This window comes from Trichechus manatus, unplaced genomic scaffold (genome assembly GCF_000243295.1).
Source record: "Trichechus manatus latirostris isolate Lorelei unplaced genomic scaffold, TriManLat1.0 scaffold00022, whole genome shotgun sequence".
In the NCBI taxonomy this organism is placed as follows: domain Eukaryota; kingdom Metazoa; phylum Chordata; class Mammalia; order Sirenia; family Trichechidae; genus Trichechus; species Trichechus manatus.
In genome coordinates, this window is record NW_004443958.1 from 19,656,689 (window position 1) to 19,677,745 (window position 21,057).

Here is a 21,057-nt window from a genome sequence, read left to right on the forward strand (position 1 = left end):
ATGTGTATATATGTATGTGTATATATATATGTATATATATGCATATACACATACATATATAAAATAGCCATCCTAGTGAAGATGAAGTGGCATATCATTAAGAAGTGACTTCTTGACCTAACACTCTTTTGGCTTCTCTGCAGATGTCCCGCTCTCTTCAGAATGCGGTTTCACAGATCTGCTTTCTTTTCAGTGATGCGGAAATTTGAGAAGCTTTCAGAATCTAAGGTGATCTTCAGTGCTGACATTCCTTTTGTCATCAGTTCCAAAGTCCCTGGTTCGGAGTCCCCACTGATGCAGTGTTTGGCAGGTGAGGGGAAGCTCTCCTCCCCAGGGGGAGGGGCGGTGGGAATGGGGCGAGGGAGAAGGTGTAGAAATATGCTTTGTTGATCTTGGCAAACAAAACCAAATCTGTTAAAACTATAATGAAAAACATGTTTTATCAAAAACACTTTGTAAATCAATTGATTTCCACAATGTATATTCAATTCATCATTTCATTCCACTTTTCAGGGCATCTACTATAGGGTTGCTATGAATTGGAATTGACTCAATGACACACAAGAACTATATCCCGAGAGCTATGCTACATGTTAGCAAGCAGGAATGAAGGAAGTATAGTTCCTTGTAGAGCTAATTGTCCAGGGTGGGAGACATATATGTCTATTTCAACAGGAAGGTCAGAGAGGGCATAGTGACAATCATTGTTTATTGAGCATGTATCTTTACAAGGATTATCTCATAATCCTACAATCCAGTAGTCATTGTTATCCCAAGTTACTGATGAGGAGAATACGGCTTTGAGAGATTAAGTGACTTGCCCAATGACACAGGTCAAGCAAATGACCCAACTTCGATTCAGACCCAGGCTAAAGGATGCCAGAGTCCCTGATCTTAATTATTGCATCATGCCTCCCTCAGTAACCACATGTGGTTTACTTGTTAAGTAACTAACAATCTGAGTTTTCATGTGTTTTGGATGTCTGCTTGGTTACGATGAGCATATGCTACTGTCTTTACCACACAGTGCAAGGCATGAAGTAGGAGCTGAAAAAAGATTTGTAGAATGAATGATATTCACAGGAATTGGAGGCACAGGACCAAAGGTCAACAGAATAGACATGAGGAACCAGCACCAAGAAAGCAATCTTGATTAAGAGCTATGGTAGTTGTTTGTCTTGGCAAGGAATATCATACACATACTCACATAACCACACACATGTTGTACGTTGTGACACAGCTTGAGTTAGATGGGAAACCAGTGGAATACGCAGAAAAAGAGGACACAGAATCATAGGGAATAAGGAGAGCAAGGAGGACAGGTCCATCTGTTAGTGTTGAGAGATGGTTCAATCATCCAGGTTGAACTCACGGTCAAAACTATGGGGAGAGGAAACAGTTTCAGCAAGACAGCCATGTCAGGAAGATCTGGACAGATGGTGACCTATCAGATGAAAGAGACCAGGGCAATCAGGGACAGGGAGTATTTGTAGGTCCAGCGGGGATCCAAGCATTCAGCATCAGAACAATTTTATGGTAGGTGGAAGGGACATTTCAGAGGTAGGAATATAGAGCCACTATGGCTGTGGGAAGGAGCCCTGGTGGCGCAGTGGTTAAGTACTCAACTGCGAACCAAAAGGTTGATGGTTCAAACCCACCAGCTGCTCTGCAAGAGAAATATGTGGCAGTTGCTTCCATAAAGAAGCCTTGAAAACCCTATAGGACCGTTTTATTCCGTCCTATAGGGTCTCTATGAGTCAGAATCGACTCGTCGGCAATGCGTTTGGTTTTTATTGGTTTATGGCCATGGGGAGGGTGGCTGTTGTTGATGGTGAAGGAAAGGGGAGACTGGGTTTAGTGAAAGCTGAGGTGAAGTTTGGTTACAACTATGCAGGAGCCCTGGTTCTAGATCATTACTTGACCAACCAGAGTTGATCAAGGGTGCTGATTGTTCTACTACTGACCTCGGACATGTATGTGTTTTCTTCACTGGATTTGTCCCAGAGCCAGAAGCAGGAATTTGCTGGCAGTGAGAGATCGAGGTAGTTTAACTGAGGGAAGAGGAGGGCTTTAGGGCCAGAAGCTAGGCAAGTCAATAAAAGTGATTTTTCTCAGGTTCCGAATGAGCCAGGCAGTTTGTGAACAAAAGGACACCATGTATCTCCTAGAGCCTAGTCATTGAGGGTGTTGCAGCTGTTCAACGCTGAAAGGAAAATCTGGAGATGATGGGAATCCCTAAGACCAACTTCACACCCAAGGCCTGATTCTGGGAGAGCCACAGCTTGAGATGTCCTGTTAGAGAAAATGCAGACATTTCAGTCACCAGATATGAGTGGCTTCTTCTTGCCCTCAGCTAGCAAAATACAGTGGGAAGAGCCCAGAAATTGGAGTTCAAGGGCATTTGAATAACAGCTCTGCCACCATCCAGCCATGTGGCCTTGCCAAGGCTTATTCTTGGTTTCCTCATCTCTAAATATATCTCTCAGGGTTGTGCAAGAATCAATATGAATATTGTAGTGAAAGTGCCCTGTAATTATAAAAATACAAGTGGAAGTTATTTTTTTTAACTTAGGTTTTCTACCAGACTTCCTATTCTTGCTAAATCATTCGTTGTCTGTTATCATTGTTCATGAATATAACATGATTAAATATGGAAATAATTTTGACTTTATTTATTCATCTATCACATTTTCAGAGCCTTCTGTGTGCTGGGCAATATTCTCCATGCTTGTCATACCATGTTCCCAAAGAACAGCGATGATCCCAGCCCTTATCAAGCTTATGGTCTCCTGTCGTTATGAGAGGCACTCACTGTACATAGTTGGGAATTGTGATTTCATTTGTCTTTAGAGTTCCCAATAGGACAGCTATCAGTCCCCTGATGGAAATGGAACATAGCCTTGAAAGAAGTTGTGATCTCAGTGGAAGACACAACTTAGTAACTGCACAGGTTCTGAAGTCTAACTCTAAAAAACCAAACCAAACTTATTGCTATTGAGTCAATTCCCACTCATAGCGACCCTATAGGACAGAGTAGAACTGCCCCATAGGGTTTCCAAGGAGAGGCTGGTGGATTCAAACTGCCAACCTTTTGGTTAGCAGCCGAGCTCTTGACCACTGTGCCACCAGGGCTCCAAAGCCTAACTGCTTAGATTTAATCCTAGCTCTACCACTTACCAGCTTGGTGACCCTACGTAAGTAGCTGACATTCTCAGTGTTCAGTTTCCTTATCTATAAAGTGAGAATTCAATGGGTCATGAATGTATAAAGTGCTTGACAGCATGGGGTACGTGGTGCGCGCTCAGTGTCTCCTGTTTGTATGTGTGGGGGGGGTGCACGTTTAGGGTTGGGGAGGAGGGGTGGTTATGTGTCTGCACTGTCCTTAGCATCAATCGAGATAGGCCAGTGGGTGACAGTCTCCATGGTCCTTGCAGACTGTGCGGACGACGAGGTCTGCATCTTCCTCACGGTGTCGACGGGGGGACCAGAAGTCTCATGTGAATTCTATGCTGGGACAAACGACAGCATCGTCTGCACAGCTTCTGATCAGGTCAGCCATGGCAGCCACGTGGCAGTTCTGCCTCTTGCCCATTCTCTGCCAGACATGCTCTGATTAGTTCAACCCCAAGCAGATCAGGTGAAGAAATGACTGCTGATCCATGGGAGGTCCCGTGTAATCTCTCATTTCTTGCAAACACCATGGAATTCCACATCTCTGCACCTGCTGTTTCCTCTGCCTGAAACCCCCCCTTCTCTTGTTTCTACCTGGCGAACTCTTACCCATGTATCAGAACCCCATCCAGGTTCACTTTTCATAGCTTTTATAGCTCCCCTCTCTCAATGGAATTCATCACCCCCTCCTCAGTACTTTACGTGTCTCTTGCAGGTAACACTCTGCGCTGTAATTTACTGCTTACACGTCTGTCTCCCCCAATAGATGGAGAGAAACTAAGAGGCAGGGACCTTCTCTAGCTTTATCGGTGGCCCACCAGTACATAGCTAGGTGCCTGGGGCATAGGTTGGAGTTTGATAAATGTTTGTTGCGTTGAATCTTTAAACATCACAAGATGGTAATTCAGCCTCTTTCCATCTCCAGGAAGAAAATGCATTGGGGAACGTGATGGCCACCAGCTTTGGAAGTCTAAGGTGCCAGGTGAAAGTGAGGCGCCAGGATCAAGACTCTCTGGCTGTGTATTTGAAACAGGGTAGGTTAGTGGAGCTGGATGGCTCAGAGCCTCAGTGGTTTAACCTGGTCTATGTCTCAGGCCGGGTACCAGAGGGAGGCATTTAGTGACCCACTCCTTGCCCTCAGCCCCAGCTTCCATTCTGTCCACTGGCTGATTTTCAGAAGTAGGTGGTTAGGTCTTTCTTCCTAGTCCATCTTAGTTTGGAAGCTCTGCTGAAACCTGTTCAGTATCATAGCAACACGCAAACCTCCACTGACAGATGGGTGGTGGCTGTGCATGAGGTACATTTGCTGGGAGTTGAATCCAGGACTCCTGCATGGAAGGCGAGAATTCTACCACTCAACCACCAATGCCTTCCACATGTGTATGGTTACACCCAATAATGTTGAGCTCAATAATTATTTGCTGGTAACAATAAAAATAATAACAATGCCCGTTCTCCACATTTACCTTCAGCCCCTCAAAGGTGTGATGGGAGTCTGTCCAGGTCTGCTGTGGTCTAGGCGGGGCCGTGTCTGGCTTCTCCCCCTTCATGTGCATGCAGATCCGAAGTTTCATGGCTCAGACTGTGTCTCATCTGAGACGACTCACTGCCCTAACACAGAAGGAAGGCCCACTATCACACGAGATTGTAAGCTCTGTTCAACTCTGCACTGTTTTCAATCTTTTAAAAAATGTTTCTGCTTTATCCCCAGGCCAACAACTCACCACCATGAGTCAGAAAAGCTTTGAACAAACTGATTTCCAAAACACGCTCTCCGGAATGTACAGCCCCTTCGTGTTCTCAGCCTCAGGAGCCAATGTGACCGACGCACATCTCTTCTGTCTTCTTGCATGTGACCGGGATCCGTGCTGTGATGGCTTCATCCTCGCGCAGGTCCAAGGAGGTAATGCTGGCAGTGAGGGCCCTCCCACACCACGGCCTTGGGACTGACGAGGAACAGGGACATGTAGGGATGCAGAAGCTGGATATACAACATGGAGACTGCTTTAGGAAACTGCAGACTTGAGGTGACCACACACAAGAAGGTGATATTCACATACACAAAGTCAGAGACAAACCCCTCCCCTTCCTATATGCCACATACCGTAGTTCGTAACTAGTTGAGGAGAGAGGGGAAGATCATTCTAGAAAGAGGGAACAGCACATGCAAAGGCCCTGTGGCAACAGGTGCATGATAAAGAGAAAGGGTGGTGAGAAAGCTAGCGTCAGTGGAGTAGGGAGAGCAAGATGGAGCCTTGGTTTGAGAAGGGGCTGGAGGGGAGGCAGGGGCTCGACCAGGCAGAACCTTGTAGTTTGCACTAAACACTTTTGTGTTTATTCTAAGAGCACCTGGAAGACGTTGAAAGTTTTAAACAAAGGGATGCCATGATCAGATTTGAAATTTGAAATAAGCACTTCGGCTTGAGTGTGGAGAAGGTATGGGATAGGTGTTAGAGTAAGTACATGTAGAGAGATCAGTTACTAACTACCACAGTACTCCAGGTAAGAGAGGCTGGTAGCTTGGACTAGGGTGACAGCAATGGAGATGGATAAAAAGGAAAAGATTCAAGGTATTTGTCAGAGGCAAAATCAGTAGTACTTGGACATGGGGCTTGGGGAAGAGGAAGGTGTCAAAAATCGTTCCCAAGAATCTAACTTGTACACCTGGTTGGATAGTTTACTGGTTTGGAGAGTAATGGAAGATATCAGAAGCAAGATTCGGTGATGAGAGAGGGAGATATGGGAAGTTCAGGAGTCAATTTGGGGTATGCTAAGATTGAAGTGCCTTTGAGACATCCACAGATGAGGACTAAGCTTTGGAGACAAAGATCCAGAGCCCAGAGGGGACAAGGCCAAGGTGTAAGTACGTGAATTATCAGCATCGACGTGGTATCAGAAGGCATGGTTACCGGTGGAATTTCCTAGGAAGAGGGTACAGAGTGAGAAAAGAAAAGGGGACGGGGCCGATCTCTGGGGCACACCTACATGACAGGGAGAGAATCTGCGAAGAAGAAAGAATGAGTAGCCGGAGAGGGAGGAGGAGACCCAGGAGAACATTGTTTTATGAACCAAGGGACGAGAGGGCAGAAAGACAAAGGAAGCTGTCAACAGTGAAGGCTGCTGAGAGTTCAGACTAGGTGATACTGCTGAGGTTAGCTCCCAGCAGTCAGTGGTGGCCCAAATGAGGGCGTTTGGTTGGTGTGGTGGGGCAGGAACCCAGATTGAAGTAAGCTGATTCCTGACATTCCTTGTAGGTTTAATTCTTTATGATTCTGTGATGTGATTCGTATTAACGCTTAGATAAGTGAGTGTGTGTTCATGTGTATGTACACACGCATATGCAATGCACATACATACACACATATGTTTCTATGTCTTTGTGTATACCTATATTTAGAAACACTAATTCAAACCCAGGACATCTTCTTTGAACCGAATGCTTTTGCTCTGCTGTGGACACCACAGTTTCCCAGATGTCTGATTACTCACCGCACCATATGACTTCAAGTTGGAAAGGCTGATTCATTTTCCTTAGGATTATATATGGAAGAATTACTTTATTCCATGGAGAAGTAAAACCACTCAATCCCTCTTTCCATGACATTTCTGGCTAGCTGCTAGCTTCCTTTCCCTTTCAAGCATAACCTGTGATCTGTGCAGTTAGATGGAGCTGAACTGCCGCCTAGCCCTGCTGAGAGCTGAGCTCTCGTTGAGACACACATAAAGCATCAGGCAGATGATTTTCCCAGTCTTGTCCCATGCGCACATCCGGAGGGTTAACTTCTAACAGGTTTGGCTGGATCTGCGGACCAGGAAGAGGGTCCTGCTACGTCTTTTTATCTCGGCCTGGAAAGTCATTGAGCTTTCTGGTGTGTGTGTGTGTGTGTGTGTGTGTGTGTGTGAGAGAGAGAATTTTTTCCCAGCTCTGAACAAAATTTCAACCTCCTCCATCCCCAACCCCTAAATGACTGAGTTTCCACTGATCATTTCATAAATGACAATTCACGCGGCTTCTGTACCTACATTTTGCTTCAGGCCATTTGGAAATGAAGTTCAGAGGGACTTGCTTGGGGGAGGTTCACCAGAAGCTACTTGCAGCCAGTAGAGCTGATCAGAAAAGTGGCTTCTCTCGTGGCCCAAGCCCCTTCCCCCAGCACGCAGAGCCTGCATTGAGACTTTGAAAAAACCAGTTGCCGTCAGGTTGACTCTGATTCATAGTGTATGTCAGAATAGAACTGTGCTCCATAGGGTTTTCAAGGCTGTAACCTTTCAGAAGTAGATTGCCAGGCCTTTCTTACGAGGGACCTCTGGGTGGGGTTGAATCTCCAAACCTTTCATTTAGCAGCCGAGCACGTCAACCATTTGCATCACTCAGGGACTTTAGCACTAAAGAAGAAAGCCCCATGGGTTTCTCTTCAAAGGCCTGAGTGCAGAAGAAAAAATACACCCTGTCTATTGTTTAATTGTTTAGTTGTGAAAACCCTGGCGGCATAGTGGTTAAGAGCTACAGCTGCTAACCAAAAGGTCGGCAGTTCAAATCCACCAGGTGCTCCTTGGAAACCCTATAGGTCAGTTCTACTCTGTTCTACAGGGTCGTTTTGAGTCGGAATCGACTTGACGACAATGGGTTGGGTTTGGTTTGGTTTATTGTTTAATTCCGTTATTCTGGGTGTTTATTTGGCTTGAGAGACAGGCAGACCACGAGATCCTCTGAGCCCTCACCAGGCCCTCACTGTAACCTCTGCTACTCTCGTGCTCCATGGCTCGGCCTGGGAATTGCCAAGGCAATTGGTGCCTGCCTGCCATTCCACTATTTATCAGCAACTAGGAAAATCGTTCTCCCCAATCTGCTGATCTCCTTGAAGCCTCAAAAAGATCACTTTGTAGGTTGGGGCTAGAAAATGGTGACAGAGGATTCAGGCAGTAACATCTGCAGTGGGATTGGTGGGGGTGTCTTTGCCGGCGACCCCATGGAGAGGAAGCTTTAATAGAGAAGCGAGGGTAGCGGGCATGGTGGCGGCTCTCGGGAATTTTCCTGGAAAACAACTTGTAGGGCAATCAAGTAAGAGTAACCTAACTGAATTCGAATTCTGTCTACATTTATGAACCCCTGAAACTAAGGCCCCCAGACACTCTGCTAACTGGGAGCTGAAACCATTCCCGAAGCCTGCTTTTCAGACAAAGATTACACAGACCTATAAAACAAAAAATAACACACGTGAGGGACATACTTCTTAGTTCAATCAAATATCTGAGACCCAAAGGGCAACTCCTGTCCAAAAGCGGGATGAGAAGGCAGGAAGGGACAGGAACTGATGAATGGACACAGGGAACCGGGGGTGGAAAGGGGGAGTGTACTCTTATGTTGTGGGGATTGCAACCAATGTCACAAAAAAAGGTGTATGAATTTTTGAATGAGAAATTAACCTGAGCTGTAAACTTTCACCTAAAGCACAATTAAAAAAAAAAAAGAAAGAATAACCCAACTGGAACCAGGCTCTTGAGTTCCAGTGTCCCTGTCTACCTCCCAAGGTATTGTTGCCTGTCCCCATCTTACAGGCTCTTCAGGGCACAGAGGGGGAATTTCTGAAAGGTCCCTGCTAATTCCCCATCACATTGACCTCTCCTGCCTCTTATCACTCTGCAGGCCCCATCATCTGTGGGTTGCTGAGTTCCCCCAGCATCCTGCTTTGCAGTGTCAAAGACTGGAGGGATGCCCCTGAAGCCCAGGCTACTAACACTACGTGCCCTGGTGTGACCTATGACCAGGGGAGCCGCCAAGTGACCTTGCGTCTGGGAGGCCAGGAGTTCATCCAGAGTAAGTCTCTGCACTCTGCCCGTGTTCCTTCATGGGCAAGGTCTTCTGCTGTCTTATGAGCTCCTTCTGTATGCTGAGGGATTTATACATCCGAGAAGAACACTGTACAAATAATGTTGCATTAAAAAACAACCACAGCATCTCAGCTGCATTCAACAAGAACGTTGATTTAGCTCACAGGCTGCAGGCCGGCTGGTGGAAGGCTGGCTCCACTGGGCAGCTCTGCTGACCTCAGCAGAGATCAGTCTCACATCTGGGGGTTGGCTGGCAGCTGGCTGACCTAGTCTGGACTTGGCTGGGATGCCTGGCTCTGCTCCTTGTGCTTCTCATCCTCCTTCTGAACGAGCGTGGAGGCTTCTTTCTTGCTATGATGCTGAACAGCTTTCAACGGAGCTTCCAGACCAAGACAGTTAGGGAAGAAAGGTCTGGTGCTCTACTTCCAAAAGTCAGCCCATGAAAGCCCTATGCATCACAATGGTCTGATCCGAAACTGATCGTGGGGATGGCATAGGACTGGGCATCGTTCTGTTCTGCTGTGCTTTGGGTCGCCATGAGTTGGGTTATAGATGGCAGATACATTTTAATGAGATCCCCAGGTGATTCTTACATATACATTCTTATGTATAAATTCTCAGCAGGGGATTGAACCAGAACAAACCAATTCAAAGCCCTGGGCTGAGCAGCTGTGATGAGGGGGCCAGAGGAGCCAGTCTTGGTGGGAACTCTTGGGGCTTCCTGTCTCTAGGGACGTGGCTCCCCAAGGGCTGACAGAGACTCCTTCCCCCCCGCCCCCCACCAAGGAGCTTCTGAGACACACATCTCAATGCACTGCAGCCCTCAGGCTTCCAGGAGCCCTCCCTGACTACCCCTGCAGAGCCTACTGCTCCCTCCCTCCCGTGTGGGCTCCCCTCACTCTCTGAGCTTTCTTACTGGAACTGTGTCTGGTTGAGAGTCTGCCTGCGGTGTCCGATCCCAGCTTTGGACACCAGTTGTGTGATCTTGAGTAAGCTGACAGATCTCTTCAGGCCTAGTTGGGGATAATGACAGTGCTCACCTCACAGCGTTGCTGTGAAGATCAATTAAAACAATAGCAAGAACCACAGCAAGCTAATTGTCTTACACAGTGTTCACTGAGCCAAGCGTTGCTCTAAGGCTTGACCTGCATTAACTCATTAATTCTCAATACAATGCTTTCAGGGAGGTGCTATTATTATCATTATCCCCATTTTACAGCCAAGGGAGAGAGCGGTTATGTAACTTCCCAAGGTCTCATACCTTATATGTAGAAGGGCTAGGATCTAAAACCAGCTATTGTGCTCCAAAGTTAATGCTCTTAGCTGCCCCTCTATATCAACACTCACCGAAAATACATATAAAGACCTTAGTAAAGTGCCTGACACATAGGAGAGTATTAATGTTAGGTGATATTGTTATCGTTGTATTTTTTTTTAACTTCGTCATTTTATTGTTAATATCTTAAGGACTGGACTGTCTCTTAGTAATTTCTGGATTCACAGTATCGGGAATCAACCCGAAAATAGAGACTATAAATAATAGCTGCTGAGGGCATATTTACCAAAGCATGGAAAAAGTATCTCAGGATTTGGTGGACATCCATGGAGCTTAAGTGAAGATCGTTTGTGGTAAATAAAACCAAATAGCTTATTTATATCACGGGTAGTAAACATATGGTATTCATTATTCCAAGAGGTAGTCCAGAGTGAAAGCAGACATTTCAAGAAGGACGTAAGATATATTCCTGGGCAATAAATCCAGAGTGCGTTGCTTAACACAGAGCATGTGCTTGGTCTGTGCCCAAGAAATAAGAATGTGCCCTTGTCTGCCTCCCTGAGAAGGAATGATTACCAAAAGATTTTGGAAGTGTGTTTGTTTTTCAGTATTTTGTGTGTGTGTGTGTGTGTGTGTGTGTGTGAGTGAGTGGATTTTGGGGTAAGGGCAAGGCTTTCAGAAGGGTGCCTCATGATGGAGATTTCAGTAGACTGAGGTCTACTCATGATGGCCTCAATTAGAGGTTGCCTTGTACACAGAGGTGGCGTAGTGGTTAAGAGCTGTGGCTGCTAACCAAAGGGTCGGCAGTTCAAATACACCAGCAGCTCCTTGGAAACTCTATGGGGCAGTTCTACTCGGTCCTAATAGGGTCACTATGAGTCGGAATCGACTCAATGGGGTTTTTGGTTCATACACAGAGTGATCAAGAGGTCACCTCCAATTGGGAACAGTAAGACACACTATCTTCCTTTCCACAATAACAAACTAGGCTTTACATACAATTAACCCCTGGAAAAAAAGGTAGTGCTTTAAATTTATACTAAAGTGTGACTAGCTATTAGATCGCCTTTCCACCCTTTCCCAAGAGCAGGTGTTGATGGGAACAAAGAGGAGTGAAGATTCCAGGGCTCTGAAAAACAGAAGAGGAGCCCATAGAATGGTTGAAAAAACACAGAAAGGGGCTAGAAACAATAAGGACAAACTCTATCCCTCCTAAAGTTGGTTGAGGGTCATTCTTTTCCTTCCCATTGAACAACTGGCTAGATGGTCTTTATTACAATGTAGACTCTGGAATCAGACTCCAGAATTCAAATCCCCATGCGAATGCTTACTTATTGTATGGCCTTTCTGGGCCTTAGTCTTCTGAATTATAAAATGAGAATAATGTTGACTTCTGCCTCCTCGGGGGCGGGGGCGGGCATTAAAGGAGAAATGCATGTGAACTAGGAATGCTGTCTAGAATAAATAGCACTAGGTAGATGCTAGAGGTCATGGAATAATGGTTTGGGTTTTAAATACCTAGAATTGAGTCCTGCTTCTGTCTCCAGCTTTGTGATCTTGTTCAAGGCACTAAACCCAAAGCCTCAGTGTTTCCATCAGTAAAATGGGGCACACTTCTATATACGATAGAATGAAGTGCTAATGTGCTCTACAGACTATAGTATAAGGCATTCCTTCCTGAATCCCTAGTCCCTGGCCCCAAAACTCTGCATCCAATAGAGATGCTCAGTAGGAGTGCTGGACCTGGACATCTGCTCTCGCTGATCAGCTCATCCAGTACTGTGAAGGTACAAAACCCCCTAAGTACCTGGAGGCCATTGTATCCAGTTTGAAGGGATAGTGCTTTCCATGACATTTCACTTTCCTGTCGTCACGCGTGATGGCTGAGAATATCAGGTTTCTGTTTGTCCTTTGTGTCCGGGCTGATGAATGTTCTTGAGAGAAATCCACTTCTGTGTCCCCCAAATTTCCAGTGGGCACTGGAAGTTTTCCACGATTTGGGGTTGGCTGCATCGACCTTCCTATTCGTAAGAAGAAGGGTTTAGGAAGCTCTGGAATTGCACAGGGCTCATTTCTGACAATGTCTTGAAGTGCAAATGAATAAAAGCAGGCAGATTAAGTGTCCCCTAATGTCTGTAGGGACTTAAAATTTGATGGGGGTCGGGGGAGGCCTTGGCAGAAATACTCCTGGGTTTGTTCTGAATCCAAAAGTTTTAAAATTGTTGAGCAACTGTGAGGCTCAATCTGATGCCTGGCGTTCCCTGTAGAGGAGGCTGTTTTGTATCAGTGATTGTCATTATCCTGGCATGCTAGGTGGAGAAACTTACAATGCGTCTATGAACTCATTGTAACCAGATGTACCTGGAGTTAGATGCCTGATGAGTATCTAAAAATAGGATGGTCCATTGTAAAATGATCATAGGAATTATTTTTGATAGCTGTCATGGATTATGTGCTGACCATGCACTTGGCTCTGTGCTTTGTGTCTTAGTTTGGGATCTCCCAGAAGCAGACCCTGAGACAAGAATTGGGGCATGTAGTTTATTTAGGAAGGCCAGGGAATGTAACTACAGACATGGGGGAAATGATAGAGAAGAGAGGAGACAACCAATGAAAGGTGGACTCTTAAGCCTGTTGCATGAGGGGATGACTAGACTTTAGTCCCATGAGGAATCTGGGAATCCATGCAATACAAACACACACGTTAGAATGATCCCATCAGAGGGGCAAAGGAACTGGGGTATTGATACACCAACTCTCAAGACTGCTTGGTTGAGGATTGCTGGAAGCGTGGCTGACTCCTCATGCATCCAGCCCTCCACCATGGCTCAGGCAGTGGAAGGCTTCCTGCAGGTCCTAGAAAAAAGCTTCAGGTACAGGTGCAGGTACTGACAATTGAAGGCTGAATGGGAAACAGGCAGCCATTTGGAGGCCTGAATGGGAAATGGGCAGCATCTTCTTCATTTTGCATATGTTACCTCAATTACTTCTCTAAGTCCTGAAGACGAATGGTATTTTCTTCATTACCAAGGAGAGGACTGAGGTTCAGAGAGGTTAAGTAATTTGCCCAAGGTCACTAGCTCGTAAAGCACAGCTCTATTCCATTTCCTCCACGATCTTTTATTCAGCTCTAGCTTTGTGCCAGGCAGTGAGCTGGGAGGTGGAAAGGAGGACCTCCTAATATCTGGCCCCTGTAAAGGAAGCTCACTGTCCAGAGCAGGAGAGAGGTAAACCGATAGCCTCCCGGGGTGAATACCGTTGTGCAGGCACAGCTGGCCAGGCCTCGTTCCCCTGAGGCTGGGCCCCAGGACACCCTTTGCCAGGCGGAACCTCAGGACACTGTCTCATCCTCGTGTCATACCTCCAAGCCACGGGTGTCAGGTCCCGCCTGACCGGAAAGAGGGCCTTTTCTGAGATTTTAATGACAATTACCTCTAACAGCCGGAATAGCTGTTTTGAACCTACTTAAACCAATTTGGCTGTTCTAGATTGCCTGGTTTTTCTAAGTAATGGCAATCTCTGATGATTGGGGACCTCTCCGCTGACAATTCCCTGCCGGATTGTAACTAAAGCAAGCCTGAGACTGAATTCTGCCACACACACAGGCAGTGATTAGCAAACAGGTTCAGAAGCCACTCCGCAGCCTGCTCTGTGAACTCAGGGAAGACCCAGGCCTGTTCCTCTCTCACCTTATTTGAAAGGATCATTTGAGACACACACAATAATACTCTCAAAGCAGAATGCAACTCACCTTCTGGTCAAAATCCAATGACCAAGGACCCTGTATGTCAGTGACTAGTCGCGGGCTTACTCCGGAACCCAGCTCAGGGCACCCAGGGCTATTGGACTACGGACTTCTCCCCTCTCTTCCTGCAGGGGAGGGGTGGTCCTCAGCAGTTCTAGCCAAACCACATGTCTTGAGCACTACGAATTTCACCACTAATTGTACGTTTCCAGCATTCACTATGCTAATTAGCAAAGCCCCTGGTATTAATTAGGGACAGAGGGCGCCCTGTCTGAGGGTGGGGCTTCTGGACAGCAGTTTTCAGTGCTGCTCCACCCCCCCTGGAGTATGTTTTCACATTTGACGTCCTGACCACTCTGAGGGTGTAGATGAATGGTAGCCCGCATGCCCAAAGCTCTGCACACAAGCTCCTGAAGAATCAGCTTCACACCATGCCTTCCGATGTGCTAAGCTTGTGTTCCTGCAGCCTTGATTTCAAGGCGTCGGAGTCTGGAAGGCAGTTTGTGTAGCAGGGATATTCTCACTCAGCTGTGGTGGAAGGGATGGAAGAGATGTCCAGGCAGTCCAAATGGTTCTACCTTAAAAGATCTTTTAGCAAGGAAGAGGAGGAACACTTTTGCTTTAACTCTACGGACCCTCTCATAACCAGCAATATGGTGCTCGGGAAGTTCTGGGCAAAGGAGTGCATGAACAGAATGGTGCGTTAGGAAGCCTAATTCGGTGGTCAGCCTTCTTATGCTTGGGAGGATGAGGCGCTATGTTAATTTGTCTTGCTCTGAGTAGCATTGATTATTACCCCTTCATTCATTCATTCTTGCATTCATTTATGTACTGACACCCATACCGTGCCAGGGATTGTGCTAGGCGTGGATGACATGAAGAAGAATGAGGTCCAGTCCCAGACGCAGGAAGCTCATAGTTCATTGGAGGAGTTGGACAATCACTATCAGGTGTGAGATCAAAGACAGGTGTTTGTAGGGTGCTGGGCGAACCCAGAGGTGGGGCATCAGATCCAGCAGAGGGGTCAAGGAGGACTTCCAGAAGGAGGTGGTGCAGAACCTGATTCTTAAAGAATGGGTAGGGATTGGCCAAGTGAAAGGGGGAAGGATTCTAGGCAGAGGGAACGAAACGTGTGTGATGATGATGCAGAAGCCTGAAAGCAAGCATCTTGAGATGTCTGGGAGGACGGGCACCTTGGGGGCAGAGCTGGGGCGAAGCTGCACAGACTGGCAAGAACCATATGGCAAGGCACTAGCTCTGAGACCCATTGTAGCTATTGCAGGACTGGAGGGAGGTTTACATTTCAGGAAGAACTTCTCCAGGCTGTATGGCCGAGGGCTGGAAGGGAGCCAGGACCGCAGGCAGGGGAGCAGTTAGAAGGCTAAGGATGTTAGAAGAAGTGGGAGGGCCTGAGCTAAGAGTGTAGTTTGGAGAGGAGTGGGTGGGTTTAAGAACCGTGTAGGAAATTGCCTGGTTGGATGTGGAAACTGATGGAGGGGGAGGAGCCAAGGATGACTCTGAGAGGGGTACCGGGGAAGAAGGTGGTACCATCAGAACGCATAGGAGGAGGTGAGTTTGGGTGAGGGGATAGGGATGGGAGGTGATGAGGATAAGGTCAATGTCATCACTTTTACTCAAAGTGTCTTCTTTGCCTTCCGTTGGAGAGAAGGTAATCATTCTGATAACAAAAACTATTGGTGGAATTATTTACAAAGATGCTTCCCAGGAGACAACAGTCTCTGTAGATACTGATCAGATGAGCTTCCAGACCTGCGAAAGGTCCTCAACATACATTCGCTGAATTTAACTGAATTCCATTGGACTGAATTGTATTGAAATGGACAGAAACCCAGGATGAAGTTAAGACATCATGATTCCCACTCTGGAAACACAGAGCTCCATTTCCTTGAGCCTGACCAAAAGTGCATAAGGGGACCTTGTCCTGTCTATCACCGTTCAGCGAGTTCAGGGCCTGATGTTGCCTCTGGGAGCTTGCACTTGTGCAGAGCACCGCTTTCTTTGGGTGCTGGGGGCAGGTAGGACTTTCCGCTCTATGTAAAGCAGGACACACAAACCAGCAAAGAAGAAGGTGATGAGGGCAACATGAAAGCTACACCCCATCAAAAATGGGAGCTGCTGAAGGCCCCCCTCTTGGAATTCTGCCAAGGGTTATTGCTCTTAGGAAGGAGTCAGTATGGAAATGTGAACTAATATTTGCTGAAGGCCCTGACCGAAATGCTCAGCACTATTCCCAGGTAAACGCTTTCTCAAATGCAACTGGTTTTGGTCTTCAATTTCAAGGCAATAAAAAACCCTAGAGACAAGATACCATTTTACAAACTTCTTACGGGCTAAGTAAGATTCAGAATGCAGAAGACGTGGCCTAAAGTATCTGTTGTCATTGTTAGGTTCCATCAAGTCAGTATTCGACTCATAGCGACTGCATGTGATAGAGTAGAACTGCCTGACAGGATCTCCTAGGCTGTGATCTTTAGGGGAGCAGACTGCCAGGTCTTTTCTCCCATGGAGATGCTGGATGGGTTCAAACTGCCAATCTTTTGGTATTACCAAAAATATATATCTACGTACATTTTACACACACACACACACACACACAGTTTGAAAGTGTCAGTATACCAAATAGGTTTGGGTATAAAAAAATTTAAATAAATCCAGTGATTTCCCTCATGAAAAGGTCCAAAGCCCCATAGCCTGAATTTCATAGTAAGCAAATGTTGGTATCATGAGGAGACAGTAAAAATGGCACACGGACTGAGCAGGTGGCCCCCTGCTCTGCGTTGGTATGGTCTCCTCCGTAGTGTGTAGAACAAGTCCCAAACTTTCAGAGATCCAAGTCCTGGGTCCCCCAGAGAGCTTAGATTTTCACTTCCTTAACTTTTTAATAAATGCCTCTACCCCCTGAAGAAGGCTATGGGAAAATTACAAGTGGGTCCCTTAAGGAAATGTGTTCTCCAATACTGGGCAGTCTGCGAAGTTCTGGTCTCCTTGTTTATTCCCACGTCAGACGCAAAACCAGCGGCAGCGCAGCTCAGTGTTTTTAGGTCACCTCGTGGCACAGAGCATGGTCAGCCTTCGGGGTGGGGGGCATCACTTTGATACCTGAGTTTTCCAGGTAGTTGAGTGGACACCTCTTTAAACACAAGAAACTTTGACATTCTGACCATATCGGATGGACATAATTTTAAAACATATTATCCTGCCTTTGGTGAGGTGGTTAAAAGCATGAGATATGGAGCCACACAGGTGGGCTTTGTATTCTGGCATTAACCTCTCTCTCTGGACTTTGATTTCTTCACATGGAAATTGGGGACCAAAATGCCTACTTTACCTTATAGTACAGCCGTGAGGTTGAAGTTAACGTACGGAAGGTTTTCCTTATAGCATTGGATAAAGGGTCATGGCTCAATAAATGACTCTTCATTAAAATTAAGAGCAAAATCCGACCATTTCTTGATGTCTCAAGTTGTCAGGCAGCTCTTTCCTGGAGTGTGTTTTCTCAGCTTTTTATATTGGGAGGGGAACTCGTAGGTACTTAGGGATGCTCAGGGGCAAAAGAGGCAGCCCTGACCATCAAGAAATGGTGTGGCAGAGCCAGCCTTATCCAGGGTGGTGTCCAGGGGAGTATAGTTTGGCAGAATGGGAAATTTAATAATACTAGTAATTAAATAATAGTCACTACCGATTATTGGGTGCGTACCAGATATTGAGGATTACACTAGACGGGTTATTATACACATGATTGCCATCCTCACAGTTCCCATCCCCATTTGCCAATGAGGCAAGAGTCTCAGAGCAGTTAAGCGACATGTAAAACTAACACAGCCCTCGAGTGTCTTATAAGCTTTGTTTTCTTTAAGCTCCTTACATGACCCTCCTGTGTCACAGGCTGATGGCAGCTCAGAGTCCCTTTGGTACCCTGATCAAGACACCGGGGGTTTGAACAGCTGTGGTTTTGTAACTGAGAACAGGAAGAAGGCCTCTAGAGGCTTCTGGATTTGCACCTTGTTCAGGAAACAGAGGTCTCAGATCCAGAAGGGCCAGTGTGGGGGTTGGGGGAGGGAATGAGGCAGTCGGTGGTCATGTCGGTACGCAGTGAGAGCAAGAATACTCAAGCTCAGAAAGACAGCCATCTTCCACCGTTGCAGGTCTGACGCCCCTGGACCGAACACAGGACACGTTTTCCAGTTTCCAGCGGGTTTATCTCTGGAAAGGTAAGCTCCCTGGCGGAGGTGGGGGGAGGGCAGGACACGGATTGCCTGAGGTTGTCTGTGCCCACTTCTCACAGGGCGCTCTGCTGCCCGCAGAGAAAAGTGGAGAGGTTTCCTTCCCAGGTGGATGCTCTGTGTGACAGGGAAGGGCCTCAACTCCTCATCTGATAAAATAGCAAAGTCTAAAGGAAAAATGACAAGTCTGGAAACCCGCGAAAGGACCCAGGAAGGAAGCACTGGGTCCCTTGAGATAAAGTTCCCTGAACACAAGCTGCCCTTGTTTTCGAGATGGGAGCTCTGAGACCTTTGCATATGAGCAGGAGGCATTTCTCCAAGGGGCTTGGCCCATCTGCCTCTCTCCCAAGGCTTGGGCTGATGGGACAGGCCCCAGGCCGGTGATGTCATGGGCTCCTGCTTGGGCGCATGGAACAGGTTGGGGCGAAGTGGGGGCTCAGGTCCACATTTGGCACCTCCTTTCTGCTTTCCCTGGTGATGCAGTGAGCCCTGGTGGTGCAGTGATTAAGAGCTCGGCTGCTAACCAAAATGTTGGCAGTTCGAATCCATCAACTGCCCCTTGGAAACCCTATGGGGCAGTTCTCCTCTGCCCTATAGGGTCACTATGAGTTGGAATCGACTCAATGGCAAGAGGTTCAGTTTGTTTTTTTTTTTCCTTTCTCTGCTTTCCTGTCCTCTTTTGAGTTTACGAACAGTGGCCAAGGGCCACCCAGAGCCAGGGACTGTGGGAGGCATTTGGGAGACAGAGATGCATAAAGCACAACCCTAACTTTTCAATAACCCCAGTCTTGTGAGGGAGGCAGACAAGGGAGTGGGCAGGTATATTTCAGGTGATAAGAGCTGGGTTAGAAGCATGTGGTAAGGTCCTCAGTTCCCCCAGCACTTCCCTCCTCTTCCCACGATCCCTCCTCATTCATCTCCTTGAGCTGTTTCTACACCTGTAAACTAAAACAGTGGAAAAGATCAGAGTACAAAGAGTACGGACTTGGAGTGACTGATACGAATTATGGTTCTGTCACTTAACACCTGTGTGACCTTGAGCACATCTCTTAGCCCCTCTGAGCCTTAGAGTCTCCATGGGTAAAATAGGGACGAGAAATAGTTCTTATTCGTAGAGCTGTGTAAGAGTTGGTAAGGCAATGCAGGTACAGTGCTCAGAACACCTGGAGCACAGTAAGTGCTAATTAATGTGGTGTTGGTAAGGAGGAGGGAGTTTTTAAAGTTGTATAATGAGATTATACTCTTCTTTTCTCATTTATTCATATCTGTAAACTAGATAGGAACCTTGGTGGCGCAGTGGTTAACAGCTATGGCTGCTAACCAAAAGGTCAGCAGTTCGAATCCACCAGCCGCTCCTTGGAAACCCTATGGGGAAGTTCTACTCCGTCCTATAGGGTCGCTATGAGTAGGAATCAACTTGATGGCAATGGGTTTTTTTGGTTTATAAAGCAGATATATAGATGGGGTGACATTTGTTCATTTTGCAGATAAGGAAAATGAGACTTGGAGAAGTTGAGTGCAGTGCCCCAGAGGACATTTAGCCAGGAAGTGCTGGGGGTGAGACCCAGACACTGTCCCCGTAGTCTCCTCCCCATAGGTTCACTCAGCTTTTATGAAAGGCCTGTTACCAACGTGGAGATTTTATTTTATTTTTTTCAAATTCCAATTCATCTATATATGGGGTCACAATGAGTTTGAATTGACTCAATGGCAACTGGTTTAGTTTTGGTAACTTACCTCCTGAGGGTGTGCAATAAATGATTTCACCTCTCGAGTCTCAGTCTTCTCAGCAGTAATGTGGAAATCTTACTGCCTACCTTCATAGGTGTTTTGAGGACCAGTATGTATGAACATATTTTGTTAGCTCTAAACTGCTTTGCAACGTAAATAATTTCAATATCAGGGACGGTAATAGTTCAGTTAACCAGAGGTTGACTGATGTTCCTCAAAAGGCCAAGGTGTGCAGACCTATACCACTGGATTTGTTCCAGATCTTGTCTGAGGGACCTGGCTGTGGACCTTGAGAATGTCCCACATTGCCATTACCTTTTTATTGACCAAAGGAATGCCTCCTCTAAACATTAGAATGACTCTCCTCCTTTCCCTTCTAGATTCTGACATGGGGTCTCGATCTGAGTCTGTGGGATGTAGAAGACACATGGCACCAAGGCCAGCATCTCCAGCAGAAACAGGTACAGACTTGAAAAGCTGTCCGCACACCTGGATGCCTGGCTGTGGAGACAAGATGGTGGTGCCGGGGGTTTAATCAATGAATCAACCCATTAACATCCTTCTGTTCTGTAGTACAGATTTGCCTCCAAGCTTCTAACCCCAATTATCCATCTCATAAATATGGCAGCTCCTCAACTGGGCAGTTGGTACAGAAAGTGAGGCAAAATCATTGCAAAGTCACCACTGCTGCTGGAAGGCAAAACAACAGCTATAATAATGAAAACAGAAAACAACAACAACAACAAAACCAAACCCATAAAACCAACAATTAAAGAGCGAGGTTCCACTGATTGTAATCAGTGCCTCCACTTATGTAAATCTTGACGAGTGTAAGATCAATTGAAATATTCTGGAATTGTTTAAAGAATGACATATCTATGAGAGTCTTTTGAAAAAGAGTCATTGCACTTCCTGGGAGACATGAGTCCACCCTTTAATAGGGACAGAAGGTGATGCCAGAGCCCTCTCTACCTCCAGAGCCTACAGCGTCCTGACTGGAGGGAGGCACAAGGAGACAACCACCATGCTGCAAAGCAGCTAGAATGGGGCTGGAGCAC

General features: G+C 46.5%; 1 protein-coding gene across 1 annotated transcript in view; it reads left to right on the forward strand.

Annotated features, from left to right (window-relative positions):
* The window catches only part of TG (thyroglobulin), a 238,068-nt gene that overhangs the window by 53,373 nt on the left and 163,638 nt on the right, over positions 1-21,057 (forward strand). The window contains exons 23-29 of the mRNA XM_004373014.2: positions 194-310; positions 3,435-3,550; positions 4,097-4,205; positions 4,883-5,074; positions 8,819-8,989; positions 18,191-18,256; positions 20,380-20,460. Of these exons, the coding sequence (XP_004373071.1) occupies positions 194-310; positions 3,435-3,550; positions 4,097-4,205; positions 4,883-5,074; positions 8,819-8,989; positions 18,191-18,256; positions 20,380-20,460 (852 nt within the window). The remainder of the gene's footprint in view (positions 1-193; positions 311-3,434; positions 3,551-4,096; positions 4,206-4,882; positions 5,075-8,818; positions 8,990-18,190; positions 18,257-20,379; positions 20,461-21,057) is intronic.